We start from the raw sequence: 22,495 nt of genomic DNA on the forward strand, positions 1-22,495 counted from the left end.
GCTGGCATGGCTTAGCCAAAATCAGGGCACCAAAGCCCTTTCGGGGGGTGATGGAAAAGTTAAAACCAGCATTTTTTTCTGGAAAAACAGCACCCACGGCCACTGCTGGAGCCCTGCAGAGGGGACGGGGTGCAGGCGAGTTTTCCCCTCCCGGGACTGCTCCCCACTCCCTGCTGCCCGGTTTTGCTTTTCCCTTCTTCGAGCCAGATTTTTAAGTTGATTTTTGTTTTGATCGGAACTGGGGACCTCGGGGCTGGAGGAGAGGCCGGGCAGGGGCTGCACCCGGGCACGGAGACGGGGCCGGGGCGGGACCGGGGCCGGGCCGGGGCGGGGAGCGGCGGCCCCGCGGGGCGGTGAAAAGGAGCCGGGGGGGACCGGCAGCTCCGCCGCCGCCCGCCATGAGGGCAGCGCTCGCCCCCGGCGTCCGCCTGCTCCGTGCCCTGCCCCGGGACAGCCGGTGAGCGGGGACCGGGGGGACCGGGCCGGGGGAGCGGGATGGGGACCAGCCCCGGGCCAGAGAACCGGCACCGGGATGGGGACCGGCACCGGGATGGGGACCAGCAGCAGGATGGGGACCGGCACCGGGGTGGGGACCAGCAGCAGGATGGGGACCGGCACTGGGGTGGGGACCGGTCCTGGGCCAGAGAACCGGCACCGGGATGGGGACCGCCACCGGGATGGGGACCAGCAGCAGGATGGGGACCGGTCCTGGGCCAGAGAACCGGCAGCAGGATGGGGACCGACACCGGAATGGGAACTGACCCTGGGCTGGGGACCGGCCCCGGGCTGGACCCTGCCCTGGCCTGGGGGTCACTCGCCCAGGGTCCAGCATCGCCCCTCGGGCACTGGGTCCACTGTGAGACCGGACCCAGTGCAGCACCGGCACCGAGCCCAGGGGTTGCGGCATGACCCAGGAACCCCATCCTGGGCTGGGGGCCCCGAACCCGTGGGGCTGGGCAGGGGGGACGCGGAGGCACCCCAAGATGGGCAGCAGTGCCTGGCGAGCATCGAGCCATCCCTTCCCATGTGCCAGGCCCTCGCCCTCAAAATTTGGTGGGATGTGGCTGGCGCAGCGATCCCGCCAGTTCCCCTGCCTTTTGGCGAGGTGGCAAGCCTGCTGCCAGTTTAATTTTATTTAATATATTTATTTTTTGGCAGCCTGTTGCCAAACAGCTGCCATGCTTTTCCATCAGCTGTAATTTTCCCTGCCACAACACGTGGGGTATAGAAAAAACCCCAAAACAACCAAACCCAAGCATCTGGCTGAGCCAGGTACCGCACGTGAGGTTTCCCTGCTCCTCACTGTGGCCTCTCTGCTCCCCAGATCAGCCCTACAGTCATCAGCAGTGATTTGGGGGGGGGGGGGGGGAAATGTTGATTTTTTTTTGGGTAGAAACCAGCAATTTTTCAGCTGTGGTGCAGTCACGGAGCCGAGAGCTGCTCTGGATTTGCAGGGTGTCTGTAATCGCTGCAGTTTCATGAAGAAGTGAAACTGCAAAGAGGAGCGGGATGGGCTAAAACTGAAGAAAAAAAAAAGGCACCTTTTTTTTTTTTTAATAAACTTGGAGCAACCCCGTGACCCCTCTCGATGCCGCACCGCCCCAACTGCTTGCATCCTCTGCATAAAACCCTCTGCACCCCCCTCCAAAATGCAGGATGGGGGGCCACTGGCAGGGCTCACCCCGCTCTGGAGGGTACCGCTCCCCTTTGGGATGCTCCAGGCTTTCTCCATCGCCTTTCCTGGGAGCAGCATCCCCCTCCCCGAGCCCACACCTCATTTTCCCCTTATTTTCCCCCCCCATTTTCCTGCAATTCAAGCAAAAGGGATAAAGTCTCCCCCTCCCCTTTTTTTTTTCCCACCTCACCTTTAATTAACGCCGGGCCTGATGATGAATCAGCCGTGGTCTTGTGCCCTGTTTCCACCCGTGACGCGGGGAACGTGCTTGCTCACCCTGCGGTTTGCCGGGACAGCAGCTCAAGGAAAGGGGGGAAACACCACTGAGAGCTTCCTCCAAAGCTCAGCTGATCTTTTTTTCAGCTGCATCCCTATTTTGGGGGGACTGCTCGCCTCCTCCCCTACTCGGCTGAGCTGGTTCAGCTCACCACTCGGGCAGAATTGTCCCTGTTCGGTGTTGGGGGGGGTTATTTTGCCAGGGAAACAAGCAGAAATATGCCAGGTTTTTTCCCTTTCCCATGTGTTTTAAGACCCTGCAGGTTAAATAGCGCTGGAGCAGCATGTGTCAGTTCAAAATTTGCATCCCAAGCAGCTTCAGCCTGGCCCGGTGCTGGGTCTCATCCCCCCTTAGGTGATATTTTTCTCCAAAAAACATGAGTTTTGGGGTGAAACAAGAGCACAGCTAACGCTGAGGCTGGAGATGTCCGAGACATCCCTAGCGGGCTGGGCTTTGTCACCTACCCCCGTCCCCATCCTCATCACCCCCCCCGCCCGACCCCTCCACTCGCTTTATCCCACAGGTATCGGGGGCTGACGCTGGTGCTGACATTCCTCTGCTACACCAGCTACCACCTCTCCCGGAAACCCATCAGCATCGTCAAGGTTAGCTCCCACCTCACCCTGGGGATGTGGGGACATGGGGGGGGGGGTCCTCGAGCACCCTGATTTCACCCCTTCTCTCTCCCTGCAGAGCCAGCTGCACCCCAATTGCTCAGCCTTGGGCCCGAATCCCCGCAATGACTCCAACAGCAGCACATGGTGCAGCTGGGTGCCCTTTGGTAAGGCTGAGCACCCCCGGTCACCCCAAAACCCTCATGGTGGGTGAGATGGGCACCATGCCCTAAGCCAGGTCACAGCCAGAGGGTCTGGCAGGCAGCCAGCTGCTCGTTAGGCACCCGGAGGTAATTAGGCGGCCTGCGTCTGCCCCACGCTCCTGGGCCAAAGGGCAGCAGCAGGTGGCGAAATTGGGGCCGAGATGGCACTCGGCCACACTCCAAGAGCCCCCCCACGGGGAGGAGGGTTTTGGAGACGGGGGACAAGGACAAGCCAGCGGCCACAGGGATGGAAAACAAGATGGGGCTGCGCTGACATGGCCTTAATATTTCTTTTCCAGATGGGGACAACTACAAGGAGCTTTTTGGGGCGCTGGATAATGCCTTCCTGGTGGCTTACGCCATCGGGATGTTTATCAGGTACCCATGTCCTTTGCACCCCTTTCCCTCCGCACACCAGTTTGTACCAGTCCACCTGGAAACTGGTTTCCATTGGGCCGGGGTCACGCTAATGGCAAAGCAGCCGGGTGCTGGGATCTGCTTGGGATTCAGGCGATAACACCCGATGGCGGCATCACCCACACTCTTCCCTCTCTCCGCAGCGGCATTTTCGGGGAGCGCCTTCCCCTGCGCTACTACCTGTCAGGGGGGATGGTGCTGAGTGGGCTCTTCACCGCGCTCTTCGGCCTTGGCTACTTCTGGGACATCCACGTCCTCTGGTACTTCATCGTTGTGCAGGTGCGTTGTCCGATGCTGCAGGACACCCAGGCTCTGGATTTTACTGCTGCAGCCACATCCCGTTTTTTTTGGTGGCTTTTGGGGATCAGAGTGGCCCAGTTCCTGAGCGGGAGAACGTCAGGCATTTCCACTCCCCGCATAAACCCGGTTGCGTGTAGCGTGGGCGCCGAAACCAGCGGGCGAACCTGTCTTGCCGAGCAGGGCAGGCAGCTGGTTTGGCAACATCAGCCACTCCCAATTTAGCCACGGGAGCGATGCAGATGGCTCCAGCAGGAAAAAAAAAAAACCCAAACCGAGTGTTTTCTCGACAGCTTTGGGATGGGGGGGGGTGGCTATTTTTGAGCCCGGCTACCCAAAACAGCGCAGGGCCTGCACTCCATGGATCAAGTCAGCGCTCGCCGGATGCCGCGGCACCGTGCGATGCTGCCTGTCTCTTGCCAGGTCTGCAACGGGCTGGTGCAGACGACAGGCTGGCCTTCGGTCGTGGCGTGTGTCGGCAACTGGTTCGGGAAGGGAAAGTGAGTGTTTCTCTGGCGTGTCCCACCCTGGTCCCGGTTGGCCACCCTGGCGCTGCTGACCCCGGCTCTGTCCCCGCTAGGAGAGGCTTAATCATGGGCATCTGGAACTCACACACCTCCGTCGGCAACATCTTAGGGTCGCTCATCGCCGGCGTCTGGGTTTCCTCCGCCTGGGGCCTGTCCTTCGTCGTGCCCGGCATCATCATCACTGCCGTGGGCATCATCTGCTTCTTCTTCCTCGTGGAATGTGAGTGGCAGGATCCGGGGCACAGCAGATGACCGGCGTAACGCCAAAATCAGTGGGACCACAACTTTTCACCTTACCCGTCTCCAAGCATTTTTGGCAACCCCAAATATTTATTTCCAGCTTGTGGCAAGCAGGGATGCAGACCTGACCACCACAGGGATGCTCAGCATCCTCTGGGGCCACCCAAGCAGGCTCATCCCCTGTGCCGCTCCCTCCCCTCAGTTTTTGGGAAGCCCTTTGGGATTTTACCGGGGTTTTTTGCTGCTGGGAAGTGGGTACCCGGAGACGCAGCCCATCCCCGGGGGTTCCCAGCCCTGTGTTTGTCCCCAGTGGGCGGAGCAGGCCCGGTCCAGGCTCTCCTGAGATCTCCTTTCTCCCTGCAGATCCGGAGGACGTCGGGTGCAGTCCGCCCCTGCATCATGTGAGTCGAATCAATTCCCAAAGGGCTTGTCCTGGGCTGGGTGGTCGCTCAGTTTGCAGCAAAATGGCTGGAGCGTCAGTTCGTAACGTCAGAAATTACAGCAACGTTATCGCAGAGGATCCTAGTTGCTATTCTGGCGTGAGAATCCTCCGGGTCCCGTCCCGGCAGTGGATCTGATGTTTCAGCCCCTTGCAGCAACGAGAGCCCCATCTCCCACTTTTGGCTTGCTTTTAGATGGCCTCTGATGAGGAGGACGCTGGAGGGGTGACCTCCAACGAGAAGGATCCTGAAGCTGTCACCTCCAACGAGAGGCCGCTGAGCATCTCAGGCCAGAGCGGCGCGGATCGCTCTGACAGCCCCAAGGAACCGGCTGAGGAGCCCGAAGCTATCAGCTTCCTCGGGGCGCTCCGGATACCCGTGAGTCGCAGGATGCCCCTCGCGTCGTGATGGGGATGGAGGAAAGAGCAAAGCCAGGGCAGCTCACCCCATCAACAGGGTGCCCACCGGGCAGAAAACTGGGGGGAAAAGCCCCCGCTATGGAGGAGGCTTGGGAGAAGGAGGCTCCTCTGATGTCTCCTCCTCTTCTCCCAGGGGGTGGTGGAGTTCTCCCTTTGCCTGCTCTTTGCCAAGCTGGTGAGCTACACCTTCCTCTACTGGCTGCCCCTCTACATCGTGAACGTGGGTGAGTTTTTGGGGAGCAGGGTGAGGTGGGAGCAAGCCTGACAAGGGGAGCGTCTCCTCACCCCTCTCCTCTCCCTCGCAGCTCATTTCGGTGCCAAAGAAGCTGGGGACCTGTCAACCCTCTTTGACGTCGGGGGCATTTTAGGTTCGTGACGTACCTGGGCGGGTGGATCTGGGATGATTTGGGGACAATCCTGGCTTTGATGGAAGGTCCCCTCCACAGAGCACTGCAGTGAGGTTTATTCAGCATTCATAGCACTCGGCAGGCAGTGAAGGGCCCTTGCTTTTATTTTACCATCCAGGTGACCATTGCAACACGTTTCCTCGGGTCTTGCTTGCTCAGGCTCTCCTTTTTCTTAGAAAAATAATATGTTTTGGAAGCATGGAGGGGACCAGAGCTGCATGCAGGTGTAGAGAAACCATCTGCAGGGAGAAAGCAGTGTGGATAAATCGAAGCTCTTCACTCTGATATTATTATATGTAACGTTGGCGGTGTCTCGCTGAAAAGATGGGGCGGGAAAGAACATGATGGTGCAGCATCCTGTTGGATTTTGGGTTAAGCCAGGGTGAAGCTTTGCCACTGATGCAGCATGACCGACACCTGCAACTCCTTCTTGCAGGGGGGATCTTCGCCGGCCTCATCTCCGACTACACTGGTGGCAGGGCCACCACGTGCTGCGTGATGCTGGTCATCGCCGCTCCCATGGTGCGTTGTCACATGGAAAATAAACCCAGTCACAAGGTTTTCCTCTCCTCCGGCTCCTTTGCGTCATGGCCGCCTTCCTCTTCCCGAGTGCCCGGGATGAGCTGGTCACGCGCTTGGCTGAGACGAGAGCTGGGATTGAGCCACGTGCCCAGATGCTCCAGGGATGGATGTCCAGATCTGGGGGCTGGGAGGGGATTGTAGAGTCCTTGACAGCTGAAAAACAAAACCCTTTACAGTTTTGGGGTTTTTTCTCTCCATCCTACCATAACCCCGCTCTGTCTTAAAGCCTTGAGGGTCCCACTGAGCTGGTCCAGCTTTCACCTCTTTGCTTTGCATCCCGAAAGCCTCCGTGCCGACAGCCTCATGCTCCGCTGGCGCTTGGACAGGACGTCCTTCCTGAGCACCTGCGTGGAGCTTGTTTGGCTTTGCTGCCGCAAAAAACGCAGCTAATTAGCTGTAACCCAAGCCTGGCTGGCGCTGGGTTGCGAGCCTCTCCCCTCCGAAGAAGCTGGCGCATGCTGAAAAGCAAAGAGGCCGCGTCACGTCCGCGTCCCCTGATAGCACCGGCAGGGCAAATTACCGTCTGGCTTCAGCCAGCGGGGAGGCGCGCGAGCCTCGCTGGGCCATAAATCGCGGCAGCACCTCTGTTTGCCAGCTGCCAGGTATTTCATCTGGCAGGCAGACGGCGGGACGCGGAGCCAAGGGCGCGCTTGGCTCCCCATCCCGGCTGGTGCTCTCCTCTTCAAATGCCGTGGCGGGCGGGGGGTGCGTGTGTGAAGTTTGGCGCCAGCAGTAATTCAGGTCCCCACCTTCTCTGTCCTGTCCTTGGGGTGCCGCGGCAAGGAGAACGCTTGGGAAAAACAGCTGGAATAGCCGTAAACTGGTTCATCCCGTGTCTCTTTTCCAGTTGTTCCTGTATAACCATGTCGGCCAGAATGGCATCGGCACATCGATAGGTAAGGAACTCCGCAGTGCAGCCAGCTCCCGTCACCGAAGGGAGAAGGTGCTGCGGACTCACCTGCCTTTATTTCTCCTCTCGAGCTGGGCTCCCAGCCCAGAATTTGGGGAGGGTGGTTCCAGATGAGCATTTGCTGCCTGCTGGGTGGGATCTCCTGGGGAAAACGGAGATGAGCAGGAGACGGATGCGCAGGACAGGGCCGACAGACCAAGAGTCCCGCTGCTACCTGCACTTAAAGACTTAATCTCTTCCCGGGTACCTCTGCGGCCGCTTCGTTCCTCGCAGCGATGCTGATTGTCTGCGGTGCTCTGGTTAATGGGCCCTACGCTCTCATCACGACAGCAGTTTCGGCAGATTTGGTGAGTTGCACCTTGGATCCCTTGCCCCAGCTTCCCTGCGCACCCAAAGGCTGCTCCCTCTCTCCTGGAGGGATATTTGCTAGGATTCTTGCATTTTAGCTTTGTTTTCTGACACCTCTGAAGCCCAGTGGAGAAGGCCAGGGCTGTCACACCTTGTGCCATGGCCACATGTTCCCTTAAACATGGCTTTTTTTCCTGTTGCTTTTTCATCCTGTCCGCATGACTCTGCTCTGGCCCTGATGAGTCTCCTTCTAAGCACAATCCCAGGGGAAAAATTTGCTGGGAAATCACCTGGGATTGCTGTCCGCTGTTGGCATTCCTGGTTTTGCCATGGTTTGGCTGCAGCCAGTGTCCGAGTTTGGTCCTTCTCGTCCATCGCTGGGTCCGATGCAGGGAAATTGCTGCCTGGGGCATCAATGGCCTCACGTTATGACTTGCCAGCTGTGAACCCCAAAGCCGCTTTTCCTCCTTACATTTTGCTCCTCCATCCCTACAGGGAACCCACGAGTCTCTCAAAGGAAACGCCAAAGCCCTTTCTACTGTCACAGCCATCATCGATGGCACAGGATCCATAGGTACATGCATCCAGGGAATGCTGAGTGCCGATTTCTCCTGGTGCTGCAGTGGTGGTGGGCAGTTCCCAAGCACGGGGCATCTCCTAACGTGCCTTGTGCCCCCCTCGCAGGTGCCGCGCTAGGGCCACTGCTCGCAGGGCTCATCTCCCCCACGGGCTGGAATAACGTCTTCTACATGTTGATAGCAGCCGACGTCTTGGCTTGCCTGGTAGGTCCCTCCTCAGCAGGACTCATTTTGCTACCCTGGATATTCAAGGGCTCCCTTACAGCCGCTTGCTCGCCGGTGGAGGGCAGGGACGGCCCTTGGGAGACAGCCAGGCACAGGGTGAATTGCAAAGCCCCGTGTTGACTCCAAACCTTTGCCTCCATTCACTCACCTTTTCCTAATGACCTCCTCCACGCACAGTTTTAGTCCACGCAATCTTCCCTACGAAGAGCCTTAAAATTTATCTGCTGGCAACAGAAACGCTCATGCTGAGGCTGGTGGCTGCAGAGGGTCGGCCCCATGGCTGATCCTCCACCTTTCCTCTTGCAGCTCCTCGCTCGCGTGGTGGTCAAAGAGGTCCGCGGGTGGTGTGGCTGTATGGCGAGGAAGAGAGGGTACGTACGTACCGCCCCGGGGTGGCCTCTGGTCCCACGATGCCAAAACACGGCGTCGGTGCCGCTCCGGAAAGACGTTTGTTACCCCTTGTTGTCACTGCTGCGTCTCCACGCGGGCATCACATCGGGTTTCTTAGGGCTGCCTGCCCAACGTCTCGCTCCTGTGGGCGCAAAGACATTTACACCTTAAGCCAGGGCAGCACCCATGGGATTTTATCCACCCGTGCTTCACAAAACTCTCTCGGTGCTAAACGTGCCGTCCTTGTGTCTTTGTAGCTCTAGCGTGCAGCTAACAGAGTCTGTGCTGGACGGGAAGTAGCTCGGTGTGAGTATCCCTGCTTGAGCCCCGAGGATTACATGCAAACTCAAGCCTGATTCACCCCAATTTTGAATTTTGCTTGGCAGGCTCAGCCTAGAAACAGCCACTCTAATTTAAGGGCTAAGATCAAGATTTGGGATCAAATCATGATGGCTGGGGAAGAGAGTGCAGACGGGCGGGTGGGCAGCGCATCCTGGTCTCCGGCTGACTTACGAAACATCAGCCCAGATGCCCGATTAGCAAAACATTGATTAATGCACTCAAAACGGCCAAATTTATAGGCTGACTTGCCCACCCATGCTAATGAGCTCGATTACACAGAGCATGGGCTCACTAATCAAATCTCTGGCCAAATCACTGCAGCAAGGGTGTAAATAATCTCTGAATCGGCACTGGCCCATCTCCAATTGCCACCGAAGCCTCCACGTGAGCACCGAGGGGGAAGGGGCCACAGCCAGTCGCGGTGGTGGGGGTGCCAGCCCCTGGACCTGCTCCTGCGAACGTTCGGTCCTCTATATCTTGTGTTTGCAGGTGAAAGACAAATAGTCTCGGCCTCGCGCTGCGGTAAGTGCGGCCCAAATCTTCTCCGGCCGCTGGTGGAGGGCTGTCAGGCTCCGCTCTCCTGTGCCGGGGCTGGTTGGGGCGAATGCTATCCTGGCCGGGTTGGCACCAATCCCATTTGCACCAAAATCCAGCTTTTTTGTGCCGGGGGGAAGCAGCTGCTTCAGTCTGTGGAAATACTGCAATGCCTTCGAGGGCTTTGGGGAGCGCGTTGTCTCTGGAGCAGCTTGCGGAGAGGAGGCGCAAACACTGAGGGGTTTTTTTGGGGACGTTTCAGCTTTGGCTGGAGACCAAACGGTGGCCAGGTCTCCTCCTCGTGCCTGCTTCTCCTCCGGGCTTGGGGTGCAGGTGGGGCTGGGGTTGCCCAGCAGAACCGTTCTTCATTTCCATCTCTCTGGCAGCACTGTGGCACCCATCACCGATCCCAACACCTGCCGAACGGCGCCTGCTGCGCTCAGCGGCTCACTTCTCTCCCTGCAGGTTTAAGGAGTTTTGACGTGCCCCCACCCCCCGCCCCCCGCCGTGAGCCGCCCCGAGCCAAGAGGCTGGGGCGCAGTGGGATTGCCTTCGTCTCGGCAGAGCCAAGGCACGGCCTCAGGCACGGAACGGCCCTGCAGGCTCGTACTGCCACCGTGGGTTTGCTTCGGAGGGAGGCAGCGGCTAGGAGCAGTCTGAGGGCCCCGGCTGACTGGTTTTCTGGGCCGATTCTTCACCGTCGGCTGGCTGTTTTTATTAATAAAAATGTGCAAAAGCTGTGCTGCCACTCCGCGCCCTTTCCTGGTGGGGCTCGGCCAGGTCCGTGTGAACTTGGGGGAGATGACTACACCCCTTTTCTTGCTTTTCTCCATATGCAGCCTCTCATTTGAAAGCCTGCCCCATCCCGGCACTCAGTATTTCAGGATATTGGACCAGGAAGGCTGTGCCAAATCACTTAAGGCACTGCCACATGGACAAAGCGCTGCTTATTCTACATAGAGAACATCCCCAAGCTTTTCACTGAGCCCAAATTAAGTTGGTTTTGCTGCTTGTCTCATCCCACTGCAAAAAAACCCACCCAAACCCCAGCATTTTTCCTGATTATTATGATTCCTAATTCATACCATTTAGCCCAAAAGAAGGACCCATAGCCACACATCAGCTGCTCAAGCACTGTGGCTGCTCTCCCTCAGTCCAACATGGGCAGCTGATGGTCTTCATTAGACACCTCCTAATTAGGAGGAGCTGTGCGCCAGGCGCCCAGGAGGTTAAACCACGCCAGGCCGGCCATGCGGGCTCCCTTGGGCAGAGGTGGGTCTGGGAGGCCCCCGGCAGCGTCACTTAAGGCGAGGGCCAGCTGTGACCTCTTGGGGGGGCCCCCAAACTTTGATGCATGAGGGGCCGGGGCGCACAGGGTGTTCATGAGCCCTGGGGTGCATTTCCCCAGCAAGGGATTGCGCCCGGGGCAGGCTCTGGCTCTCTGTCCAGGGGAGAGCAGCACCGGGTGCCAGGGGCTGCGTTTATACCTGGTATAAATCTGAACTAATTGACTTCACCTCCTTGGATCTTAACCCGAGGAGAAAACATCTGGGCCTGATGTGATTTTATTAAGTGCTGATTTCATCAGCAAAGGGGAAAAAAAAAAGAAGAGGAAAAAAAAAAAAGAAAACCTGCTGGCTGGTTGGATCAGCTCCCTGTAAATCCCTGCAAGGTGATGGAGCGGCACGGGGGTGGGGGAGAGGAGCAGCTGCACGTTCGAGGTGGCGGTGGCCTTCAGTCCCCTCCACGCTGACCCCTGGGAGCGAGCGGAGATGCTTGATGGGGCTTTGAAAACTCGCCGGTTGCCTGCTGGTCCCTGAGGGAGAAAGCAGGAAAAAAATGATGGGGCAGGCAGATAAAAGCAAAATCCCCAATTGCCCCTTTTTCCCAGAAAAATAACTGCCCCTCGGGGCAAACCCCGATGGAGCCAAGATGCCATGCACCAGGCTTTGAATGGTTATTTCAGTGCACACATGGCTGAGCTTTCTCTTTTGCCATCCACCTCGTGGGGGAGGACAACGGGGTGGGGCTTGAAACACATTTTCTAGCAAAAAATCCCACAAGCCCTGACACACGCAGGAACTTATTGCAAAAGCAAGTTGGTTTGGTTTGGGTTTTTTCTGCCCCCCCACCTCCTGCCTGTTCTTTCAGCTGCTCCGGGACAAATTTAGGCTTGGGCCACGTCCCGCTCGTGTTTGGAAAGTCTGAGCAGCTTTGGCTGCACTGCCGGGAGCGAGAAGAAAGGGCAGACGGCCCATGACTGTTTTAAACTTAAAAGAAAAAAAAAAAAAAAAAAAAAAGGAAGCAAATGCCAAAGAAAACCCCAGATCTCGCCGAGATTTTAGAGATCGAGGGGTGGGTGGGAAGGCAGGGGGGATCCCCTGGGTTTGCCTCAGCCAAAGGACTTTAAATCGAGCCAAGCTCCTCTGGGAGAAGTCTGCAAGACTCACCTCGTCTTGTTCCTCTGCCGCCGGAGAAGGGGCCGCTGCTTTTCCCCCTCCCGCGAGCCCCTTTGGTGCAGCATGGCGGCGAGGGAGCTGTGCAAGCCAGGAGACCATGAACACGCGTCCACTGCTGTCCTGCAGACGGGAAGAAACATCGTGCACAAAACGAGCTTGTTAGGATCACGTTTGGTAAATGCAGAGCTTGGGTGTTTTTCTATAGGTGACACCGCACCCTCCCCCCAGCAACACCGTTTCGGCTGAGCTTTGCCGGGAGAGGCGGCGAGGGAAGGGGCTGCAGGTTTGGAGGAACGCCAACGGTCCGCCGAGCTGCTGTGAAGGTGAAGAGGTGGCTGGGGCACGGTCCGTAATTACCTATGCAAGGAGCGGGCAGCGAACGCTGAAGGGCTTTTTAATTAGCAGCCAAAGGCAAAGCGGGATTCAACAGCAGGGAAGCTGAAGTCAGCAAAGTCAAGGTGGAAATAAGAGGCCAGCTTTTACCAGTGAGGGTAATTAACTGCCGGCAGAGCGCAGCACGAGGCGTGAGGAATTGCCGTCATTCAAGGACCTTAAATCAAGGAGAGGAGTTTCTCCCGCATACGCTCGCTCTCCCTCCATCCCTGCTCGGGCACCGCTCACCGCCCGGCCTCGGGCAGGAGGGAGCAGCTGCTGAGCCTGGGATGAACTGGGTACCAGCATCCCGGAGTGGGAGCATCCCTGCTTGTTTCTAACAAACCAGGCAGGGAATTTAGGAAGGAAAAGGGCTGTTTTCCCGCCTGACCTGAAAGCTTGGCCGCCCTCCTCCTGGCGCACGCGGTATCTTGTGCAAACATCCCTTTTTGGCATGGCAGGCTTCTTTCGCTGGGATTTAGTGGAATTTTTCGCCTGCACAGGGCTGGCTCCTCAGGCCACGGAGCATCCGGCGCTCCCACCTTGCAAGAGGAAAACTGGGATTGTTTGCTCACAGTTTTAGGAAAAAGCTGGGCTGGAGTGGGGCTCCTTGTCTATACCATCTCCCGAGCTCCCAACACCTCCGCCAGCAACTGAGAGGTTGGGATTTAAGCCAAATCTACCCTCCTGCTACACATTAATTGCAAAAAAAAAAAAAAAAAATTAATCAGGGTGCTAGGCAGATGTGGTAGCAAGAGGTTATCCTCCAGAAGCTGAAGGTTTGGGAGGGGGGCGGCAGAAAAAAAAAAAAAAAAAAAATCACCATTTGGGGCTGGCTGGAAAGCAGCTCGGGCTCATACCAATTCCTTGACACGGTCTTTCCTTTCCCAAAAATAAACAGGAACCGTCTGGAAAGCCCCTGCGCGGGGAGGAGCAGAATTGCCCAGAATAAATAAATACATGGAGAGACCGGGGTTGAGTTCATCCAGCCGGTTGTTCCCAGCTGCCAAGGGTGGCGAAGGATGAGGACAGAGCTCGAAATGTCTTGGGGGGGAAAATGAGAGCACGTGGGGCTCTTTCCCCAGTTAACGGGATTTTTGGGAAAGCAGCCTCCTCACGCAGGAGCCACCACGTCCCCCCTGCAGCACAGCTTTCCCCAAAACACCCCCCGCATGATGAGCCTTTTGACTGATTTTTAGTTACAAACAGATTAAGGGGACGGAAAAAGCAAATATCTTGAGCTTATCTACAGCGCAAAACTCGAAGAAGCTTCACATTTCCGCTTTTAGGGTTGGTTTTTTTAGTGCCCCAGCTGCTTTTGCCGCAGCTTCCCCATTTGTCGGGCTCGGAGCCTGGCAAAATGCTGCCGTCTCCGGCTGGCACGGTTTGCCCCCGCAGCCTCACCGAGGCTCTGCGAACCAGCCCGCTGCTCTCGCACAAGCACGGGGAATAAAGACACAGCAGGCGCGGAGCTGGAGCGAACTGCAAGACTAGCTCTGTGTTCATAAATGTTATTAAGATGATGAATTAAATATGAATTTTGTTTCAGGCGTAACTTCAAAATCACCAAGAGACCCGACACGCTTGTGTTGCATAAATGCTCGGCATGTTCCTTAACACGATAGTTTGACTCCCTTGGACCTAGGCTTCAGGATGGGAAGGGATTGAGTGTTTACGTGGCTTGAAAAGTAGACACACCTCTCCCCTGACTTTTTTTGAAATGTACTTACACGTTTTTCGCTGACCGAGTTAGGGCTCCTGGGTGCTGGGGCATTTTCTGCAGGGGAAGTGCTGTCTCCAAGCCCACTAGCTCTGCCTTATTAATCTTTCATGTCCTGATAGCGATATTTTGTGACTGACAGCTGGCAAGACAGGGCTGGAAGAAGCCAGACAGTTCTTTTATTTACTGTTCACCATCTTCAGTTCAAAATGAAAAAAAAAAAAAAATCTCTAAAATGAGGGGAAAAAAAAAATCTGTACGAGAGCTGTGAGTTTCTTGCCCTTAGGTTTTTGGCTATATCGCCCCTGAATGCCGCTCAGGGCTGTGGCGCTGACTGGCACGTCAACCTCACAGCCGCGAAAGGTTGAGCGGCTTCATCCCTCCAGGGCTGGAAAACGCGAGCCGTAACATAACTCACCTCACCCAGCTACCGCGGGGCACCTGCGGGAACCTCTCCTGGCGCGGTATGGATGACGAAGGCTCCTTCTCTGCTCCGAAATGACCATGCCACTCTCCGGGTTGCTGAAACCCCTTTTTTCCTGCAAACGAGTTAAAAGCCTTGTGATTTTTCACACGAGAAAATAAACCATCACTGGTGAGGGATGGCTAAGATGGCACAAAGCAGTTGTTAGCGGTAGTCAAGTACAGACACCCAGCCTGCACAAGCCGCTGCTATCAACAGATTGATTTGCACGCCGAGCTGTCTGCCAGCTGATGGCTTGGCCCAGCCTCCCTGCTTTGCTTCACAGGGCTGTTCCTCCCCATTTCTGTGAAAAAAGTAGGGAGAAAAATGGGATTTGACCCCATTGCTGCTGCTGAACAACATAAAAAGTGTTTTTTTCACCCCTATGAGGAAAGGTATCGGAGTCAACTACTGGCTTCAGCCAGGGATCTGTAGCGTGAGTGATGTTTTTATGTTTTAGGGTAGCAGAAACTGTAAGTTTTGTGCTCCCCACTCAGGATGGCAACTTGGGGTCCCAACTGGATTGTTGAGCGCAGGGAGGAGAGACCTGATGATTTTAATTTGCCCGTTTCAGGATTATTCGCACATTGTTCCCTCCCCACTCTAAAGGCTCAGGTTTCCAGTCAAAGGGACCATCCCCAACGATCCACAACCACATGCCAAATTTCCAAAAACCCCCACGTCTGTCAGGCGGTTTTCCAAGACACTGTCACCAAAGGTGATGTCCCTGGAGAATAAATAAAGGCTGAGCCAGGGGTTTCTCAGAGAGTTTTATTAAACTAACGTGAAAAAGGAATGATAACAAACCATCTCTTGTGGTTAACAATAACAAACCATCTCAGCTCAGTTCAACTCATTGAATCAAGGGTAGTACAAAGTGCATGCATTTCAACTCTCCTGTAAAAGAGAAGAGAAGAGAGATTAAAACACCTTTGCAGTCTGCAGAGGCTTTAACTCCCCCCGGAGAGGAAGGCACTTGCGCTCAGTCCAAATTTTGCTTTTAAAGATGAAAGATGCAGGGCTGGGTGCAAACAACACGCTTCACTTGCTTTGCCAGCTCTTTCTGAGCTTGGAAAAATCGACGTGTTCACCTCCAGAACAGTCTCCTGGTCTCCCTTCCTGGTTTATTGCCATGAAAATAGGATTTCCTCTTTGCTGCTGCTAGCTGCTGTGGAGCTGTTTGGCATGCACCGGCTCCATGAGGTGGTAAATCAGGAGCAGGAACAGGCACCCAAGCACAACCAGGCTCATCACGGCCAGAAGGACAAAGCGGCCGATAAAGAAGGTGTCCACGATCTGCGGAAAATGGGGAGAAAAAAAAAAAAAAATGACCACAACACACGTCACAGCATTGGTCTGCTCCAGGAGGGAGCATACCACGTCCTGGAAAAAGAGGTCTGGCCAAGAAGATCACCCCAGGAGGAAAACCTCGGGGGTTCACCCAGATTTCTCCGCTTGCTTTTCATTCCCGACACGAGTGCTCTCTGTGGGAAGCGGGGTGCACGACAAGCAATTGAAAGAAGAATCCCTCTCCTCTGAAAAAAGCCACTTGTGGGAAAGCTAACGTGGAGGAAAGGAGCAGCACAGTACCAAGCATGGGGAAGAAACATGAGTCAAAACTTGCAGCAGCTCTCCCCAGCCACAAACCTCCCAGTGCTGCAAGGAGCTGTGCACAATTCTTCCCTTTTAGAAGGGAAATGGGGAAAAAAAGAAAAAAAAAAAGATTACAAAAAGAAGACACGGAGGCAAGGCAAGACACAATGAGAAGCCAACCATAAGAAGGCTGGTTACGAAATCATCCTCTTGGCCCCTGAGACTACCCCAGAGCTTCACTCACCCCTGGCTCAGTTTTATAAATCGTATTAGCACACGCTCAGCCTTGGTGCTGCTGCAGAAAGAGTCTCTTGTGAGCAACGCGTTGGCTCCTTCTGCACGTTTCACTTTTTAATTAGCCAATTAGCAGAGTTTCAGTGCAGGAAACCCAGGTCATGTATTATTGATACTCAGGGCAGGTCTAGTCCAATTGAAGATCCGAAAAAAAAAAAAGCTTTCCGTTTCTGTTGGCCTCCCGGGCACAAACATGCACTCAGCTGCCCTTCATCTCACTTCCAACCTTTACACGAGCAGGTCCCACACAAGGCAGAAAAAAGAAAAAACTTACAAGGATGTTTAGTAGGGATTTACACAGATCAAGATCGAGAAGAGCAATAATTAATGTGCATTAATAATAGAACAGAGGAAACGGCACCTAAAACGCCACAAAACTTCATGTATTCAAAGCTCGAAGAGCTCTGGGAAAGCTCAAGACGGCTGCACAGGCAGCCTGATGTGACCTGAAATCGGGAGATCCCCGTGCCTGACAAGAGGCTGACTAAAACCACAGATGGCTCCACGCTTGAACATAGAAATAACCTATGAGAGAGCCAAAGAGCCGTTAAAACAGAAAATGGAGCTGGGGGAAAGTGAAAGGCTGCAGAATTAAGGAGAAAATTATCAAAATGACCTGCCACGTGGCTACCGGCGTGCTCCAAGGTGTGTTGGAAGACAGAGGCAGACGGAGGACACGCAGAGAGCCAGGACCAAGCTGTGAAAGGGGATGGCAGAGCAGGAGCAGAAGCTGCTTGGAACTCAGGGCTGAGCTGGGAGGGATAAAAGTATGAGGGCGATTCCTGCACTGAGCCCCTTGTGCCTGGAGATGGGGGCTAAAGCCCACAGGTCATGTATAACGGCACGTAAATAAGGGAATTTGTTAAGGAAATGAACAGATCCCTGCTCCGTGAGTGACACAGCCTGCACTGGCAGGAGCCTGTGCTGGAGCAGGAGCCGCAGGAGACTGAAAAGGTAGTGCAGGGCCAGCCCCGAGGTAAAGGGCCTTCCCCGGGGCCATGGGGCACCCCTGGGGGTCATCCCTGAGGTAAAGGCCCATCCCGGGGGCCTCAGGGCAGCTGCTGGGGCCTGCTCTGAAGGGCCTCAGGGTGGCTGCTGGGGCCCATCCCTGAGGTAAAAGCCCATCCCCGGGGCCTCAGGGCGGCAGTTGGAGCTTTCCCTGAGGTAAAAGCCTATCCCCAGGGTCTTTGGGCGGCTGCTAGAGCCAGTCCTGAGGCAAAGGCCCATCCCTGGGCCACATCCTAAGGTAAGGGCCCATCCCCGGGGCCTCGGGGCACCCGTGGGGCCCATCCCTGAGGAAACGTCCCGTCACCCCCGGGCCCGCTCGGCCACGCAGGCCGCGGTGTGGGCTCACCTCGGCGGCGGCGGCGGCTGTGGCCGGGCGCTCGTCCTCCCGGGGGAAGAGCAGCAGCGCGGCGCTGAGGATGGCGGCTCCCAGCGTCACCAGCACCACGGCCAACCTGCGGGGAGAGGCGGGCGGAGCGGCCTCAGCACCGGGCCCGGCCTGATCCCCACTCCCCACCCCTTCCTTCCCGCTGCTCACCGGGCCCGGCCAGAGGCGCGGGAGAGCGCCAGGCAGAGCAGCAGCGCCAGACCCCAGAGCAGCTGCAGCACCAGCACCCCGGGCCCCACACCGAGCACCGTGCCCGCCATGCCGCTCCGCCGCCTCTTCCCCCTAGCAACTGCGCCGCGCCGCAACGGCCGAGCCAATCAGCGCTACCCGCCGCTCGTCCGCCGCTTTCCATTGGCTGTAGGGCGGGGCGGGGGGCGGGGCCGAGGTTTTTCCCGCGCTGTGAGAGGCGGGGGCGTGGCATCGGGCTCCGTGCACCCCGGTCCCGTTACCCGGTCCCGTTACCCGGTCCCGTCCCCGTCCCCATCCTCCCGGCAGCAAGGAGCTCACAGAACCCTCCTCCAGCCGCTGCCCCCCTCCTTCCCCGTGGCCGGTCTCCCCAGCCCGATCCTGGGAAGTGCTCCCCGGTAGAACGGGAATTTCCCCCACCGCTGGCTCCCGTTGCAAACGGATCGGTGCTTAATTAACCCTGCGTTGCTCGTTGCATAGGCTGTGCCACCGGCCGTAGCCGCCAGCCGGCTCCTGCCCACCACGCTGCAGGGAGCATCTCTCTCTGAGCAAGGTTTCACCCCCGAACCCCAGAAATTTAGCTGCCCGCGCCCCCAAAATATTTAGGGCCGTAATCAGGCAGGTTTGGTTAATACAAACGCGGTTGGCTACAGCAGGGTCCTGCACCGCTGTGTGACAGCCACACCGGGGGCTGAGGGCCCCCAAGCCGAGCCAAGGAGGTTTGTCAGCGCACCGAGCAGCTTTTAATACCAAAACAAGAGGAATTTCCGTTTTCAACCCAATTTTCTGCCTGTTTCTTCCCCGTCGCATCTCGCCCATCAGATTCCGGCCGGTACTTGCGTCTCGTCTACCAGTTAACCTGGATAAAAGTAAATACGTTGATATATTCAGTTTTTCCTCTCAACTACTTGAAGTCTGACGGTACTTTGCATAAAACGTCGCATAACTGATGTTTTCTTTCTGTCGTTTCTTTTAATGGGAGGAATAAAATGGCGATTAATTATGCTGCGCGGCACCGACCTGCCTTTTCCTGCGATGAAATCAAAGTCACCAGCGTGACATCAACCAGTTTGACAAGCAGAGCACAAACTGTCTCTGACACCTGCCTTTGCTTGGCATCGAGTAGGAACCGCCTGCCAACATATTAAAAGCGTATGTTTGATAGCAAACTCCTTCCCGCACCGTCTCGTGCCGTTAATCCCACCAGAAACGTGGGTTTTTTCCCCTCTGCAAACCCCACGTTGGTGATGTCCGTTTTCGCCATCGTTTCCCCAACCCTTCTCTTCTGTTCTCGCCTGTGTTTCCTGCTCCTGTTGGCAATCAGAAATTATAAATTTGCCCCTGTTGTTTGAGAATCTCCCTTTGCTTTTCTCTGTTTTCCCATTTCTTTGCATTTTTTGGACTCTAGTGGTTTGTAAAACCCCAAATTTCTTCTTTATAGCCCTGTTTTCATAGAGACCCTTCCCTGTCTGCCATTCCGCTTCCATCCTTTGGCTTTCCACCTAAATCTGATCATTTTTGTCCATCAGCCAACGACGCTTTTCCTTCACTGAATTTTCCCTATTCTACCTTTTATCCGCAGCCTTTACAACGGCATCTTTAACCCGTTCCCGTATCAACTGGGTCTTTTCACTATTTATTATCTCCTCCATCTCCTCTTGGTGCTGCCCGGTAGTTTCTCGATGCCAGCAATGACATCATTAAGCGAGTTCAAGAGGTTGCAGCAGAGAGCTTGAATCATCCAGTTATTCAACCCACGCCACATCCCAGATATTTGGCCGGAGGTCGAAGAATAAATCTGATATATGCCCCGGCAACCGCGTCCAGCGGCCAGGTTTTAGCCATGTTGATGGTGATTTTAATCCCATCTGTTATATCCAGCATAGTTGGGCTGATGGTAACTCAAGCACTAAGATTTGGAGATGAAATGACGCCCAGCATCCCAATGCACCCCAAAACATCCCTATAATATTTATTTATATGGCACATACGGTGTTGCAGCAGGGCTATGTGTTCCTCTGAGTACAACGGAGGCAAACTATAAATCCGTGGGTAAGGAATTGGGAGAACAAACCTCCACGGTGTGATATTCCCAAGCACAACCTTCCTTAGAAATTTCTTCAACCCGTCTGCAATGAAACGCATGGTCCTAAGCATCCTCTTCTTTACCTCAGCCTCCCTGCCGCCGGCATCAGAAACGCCTCGGCAGGGATTTGCCTTGCGGCATTGCTCCGGCAGCTGGTCACTTGAATGCAAAGATTAGATTTTATGGCCAAATAAATACATTGCTGTCCTGAAATAAGGTGGTTTTTCCCCAGCTTTTAGCTGCTAGGATTTGGTATCATTTACTGCTTGTGTCAGAGTTGCATTGCACCCATAAAAAAAAAAAAACCAAAACCAGAAGAAAGGGGGGAAAAAGCAATGCTGACTATAAAATGTGAATTAAAAAATGTAGGAAAGCAGCAGAAATTGAGGATTTTTGCATTGTTTGCAGCAATTTCTTGAAGAAACTTCGTATTTGTGGTGGTTTTTTCCCAGGATAACAGTCGATGCGGGGACGTCTGCCAGTATTGCAGATCCAGGTTTCTCCGAGGCTTTTGACTTGCACCACGTGGGGTTTGCATCCAAACCCTTGTGCTGGGGACAGGACACATCAAACCGATGACAAACAATGCAGTGATTAATTCCAGGTCCGATGGATATCGATATCGATAACCTAGGTACCGTAAAGTCTTTACCGGCAAGGCTCTCGAGCGATACCCTGCTTTACGTGGTAAATAAGGAGAAGCCGAGTCATTTGGATGCTCACAGCCCGGCAAAACCCAACGCAAAGGGTTTATTTGGACACAAATAATTCGGGTGGTCGCTGACGGATGGGAGATGCTGTCATGGAGCGACTCGAAGGATGCTTCATCACCGCAAGCGGGTTTTCCCAAGGAAAAGATGAAGGGGTTGTGACATTTCTTGGCAAAAATATGAAAAAGATCCTGACTTTGGAATTAGACAAAATGGGCTCGGCAGAGAGATGTAATTAGCACCGGGCTAATTAAACACTTGGCCCAGGAGGATGGAGAGGTCACCTTACTGCAAGGCAGGATCAGATGGATCAAAGCTCTTTTGTAAGACGCCTCTCGAGGAGCACCCCCCGGAAATGGGGCGGTTTTGGGTTAAGATGGCCTTTTTTGCGTTAAAACGTGCAAATCTACCATGCCCTGCTCATCCCAGTGGCCAAAATGACCAACATGATCTAATATCAAATAATATTAAATGATCAAGCTCTTGGTGATGGAGTTGGAAGCATTGGGGGAATTGATTTAAAAGTCTTCGCGCAGTCGTAAAACTTGCAGTTTTACAGCTGGAGCTCCCTGACGCTCAAATATTAGAATTAAAAAGAAACAGGCATTGATGCAAGCAAGAAAATATTCTGCTCCTGATTTAAAGACTAGTAAATTGCTAAATATTTTTATTAGCGGCAAATTTGCAGCTTGCTGGAACTAATTTCACGCCCGGTAGATATGGAGCTTAAGCTGGGGATGGCGTTAAATTACTCTCTTGTAAAGGTATTTAATGATGGGGATGCCGTTAGATGGTGGGGACCTGGCTGGGGACCCCTTTTTTGGGGTGTCACCTCCTGGATTGGGAGCCCAAGGACGGCGGCTGGGGAAAGTTCTTGAAATATTGGTACAAACCCATCATTTCCCCCCACGAGGTGCATTAAGAACCACCAAATCCCCCTCATTTGCATAGATTTGCTTATGGAGGTTTGCTGCACATGGGTGCAGGAGCGGGGTGGTCGCAGGGCCCCAGGATCCCCCAGCCTGGAAAGATGCTGTTTGTATTTTTGGGGTGGTTTTGGCCTTATTTCAGAGATTATTTAGGATGTTTGGGGTTTGATTGCTTTAATTGCTTTTAAAATGTATTTAATTTATTTTAAAATGTATTTAATTGATTTAAAAATGTATTTAATTGATTTTAATTATTTTAATTGATTTTTTTTGTCTAGGATATTCTGGGTTTAATTGATTTAATAGGTGGGTAAAGGCAGGCACGGCTGGATCCCTGCGTGCCGCTCGCCCTCCATACCCATTATTTCCATGTCTTCTTCCTCGGCCAGAGGTTTTACACCTTGGAGATGGTTTTCCAGCCTGGATCCTTCCATCCTCCTTCTACAAAGCCTCCGGGTGCACTGGGAACCACCCAGCTCCATGCAATGAGCAAAACCCATCCCATTTCGGTTTGCCCGGATACAAACCGGGACAGGTGCAGGGATGGGGTCAGAGGATGCGGAGCCCGAGAAAGCAAAGTGAAGGCGTCGAGAGGATCCAATTACCCCTCTAAAAATACCTCCGGGAGGGTGGCGGTGGTAAACAAGAGCTATTTAAATCCCCCGGTCCACTTTCTGCAGTGGAAATACATGAGGTTAAATAGTTCTCCCTGACTTTTTGGAGGACGCGTGTGGCCGAGAAGCGCTAAGCTGCCCTTTTCTGAAGAGAAATCCCTAAGAAAAGAAATTTAAAATAATAGGAGAGGGTTTGTAATGGCTCCGGTGGGGATACGGCACGCTCTCGCAGGAACCCACTTCGGATTATC

At 54.7% G+C, this 22,495-nt stretch overlaps 2 protein-coding genes across 6 annotated transcripts; one reads left to right on the forward strand and one right to left on the reverse strand.

Moving 5' to 3' along the window:
• The first annotated feature begins 342 nt into the window (after window positions 1-342).
• SLC37A2 (solute carrier family 37 member 2) lies at window positions 343-10,165 on the forward strand. Of its 5 annotated transcripts, none has more exons than XM_054803074.1 (20): window positions 343-457; window positions 2,476-2,557; window positions 2,646-2,733; window positions 3,069-3,147; window positions 3,330-3,465; window positions 3,907-3,983; window positions 4,064-4,230; window positions 4,614-4,651; window positions 4,886-5,068; window positions 5,243-5,333; window positions 5,415-5,477; window positions 5,953-6,038; window positions 6,946-6,994; window positions 7,282-7,355; window positions 7,852-7,930; window positions 8,041-8,138; window positions 8,466-8,530; window positions 8,807-8,855; window positions 9,381-9,413; window positions 9,891-10,165. In XM_054803074.1, the coding sequence occupies exons 1-18, from the start codon at window positions 399-401 to the stop codon at window positions 8,847-8,849; spliced, it is 1,557 nt and encodes a 518-aa protein (XP_054659049.1). In that variant the 5' UTR covers window positions 343-398; the 3' UTR covers window positions 8,850-8,855; window positions 9,381-9,413; window positions 9,891-10,165. The 5 variants fall into 5 exon arrangements, with proteins under 5 accessions (XP_054659049.1, XP_054659051.1, XP_054659050.1 ...); XM_054803071.1 differs by lacking the exon at window positions 343-457 and adding an exon at window positions 1,873-2,306; XM_054803073.1 differs by lacking the exons at window positions 343-457; window positions 9,381-9,413 and adding an exon at window positions 1,873-2,306.
• TMEM218 (transmembrane protein 218) lies at window positions 8,538-18,007 on the reverse strand. Its single transcript, XM_054803079.1, has 7 exons — window positions 17,870-18,007; window positions 17,681-17,786; window positions 14,395-15,735; window positions 13,987-14,132; window positions 11,876-12,004; window positions 11,057-11,241; window positions 8,538-8,691 (listed from the first exon to the last, which is right to left on the reverse strand). The coding sequence occupies exons 1-3, from the start codon at window positions 17,977-17,979 to the stop codon at window positions 15,601-15,603; spliced, it is 351 nt and encodes a 116-aa protein (XP_054659054.1). The 5' UTR covers window positions 17,980-18,007; the 3' UTR covers window positions 8,538-8,691; window positions 11,057-11,241; window positions 11,876-12,004; window positions 13,987-14,132; window positions 14,395-15,600.
• Window positions 18,008-22,495: the final 4,488 nt, after the last annotated feature.

This window comes from Grus americana, chromosome 24, assembly GCF_028858705.1.
Source record: "Grus americana isolate bGruAme1 chromosome 24, bGruAme1.mat, whole genome shotgun sequence".
NCBI classification, from domain to species: domain Eukaryota; kingdom Metazoa; phylum Chordata; class Aves; order Gruiformes; family Gruidae; genus Grus; species Grus americana.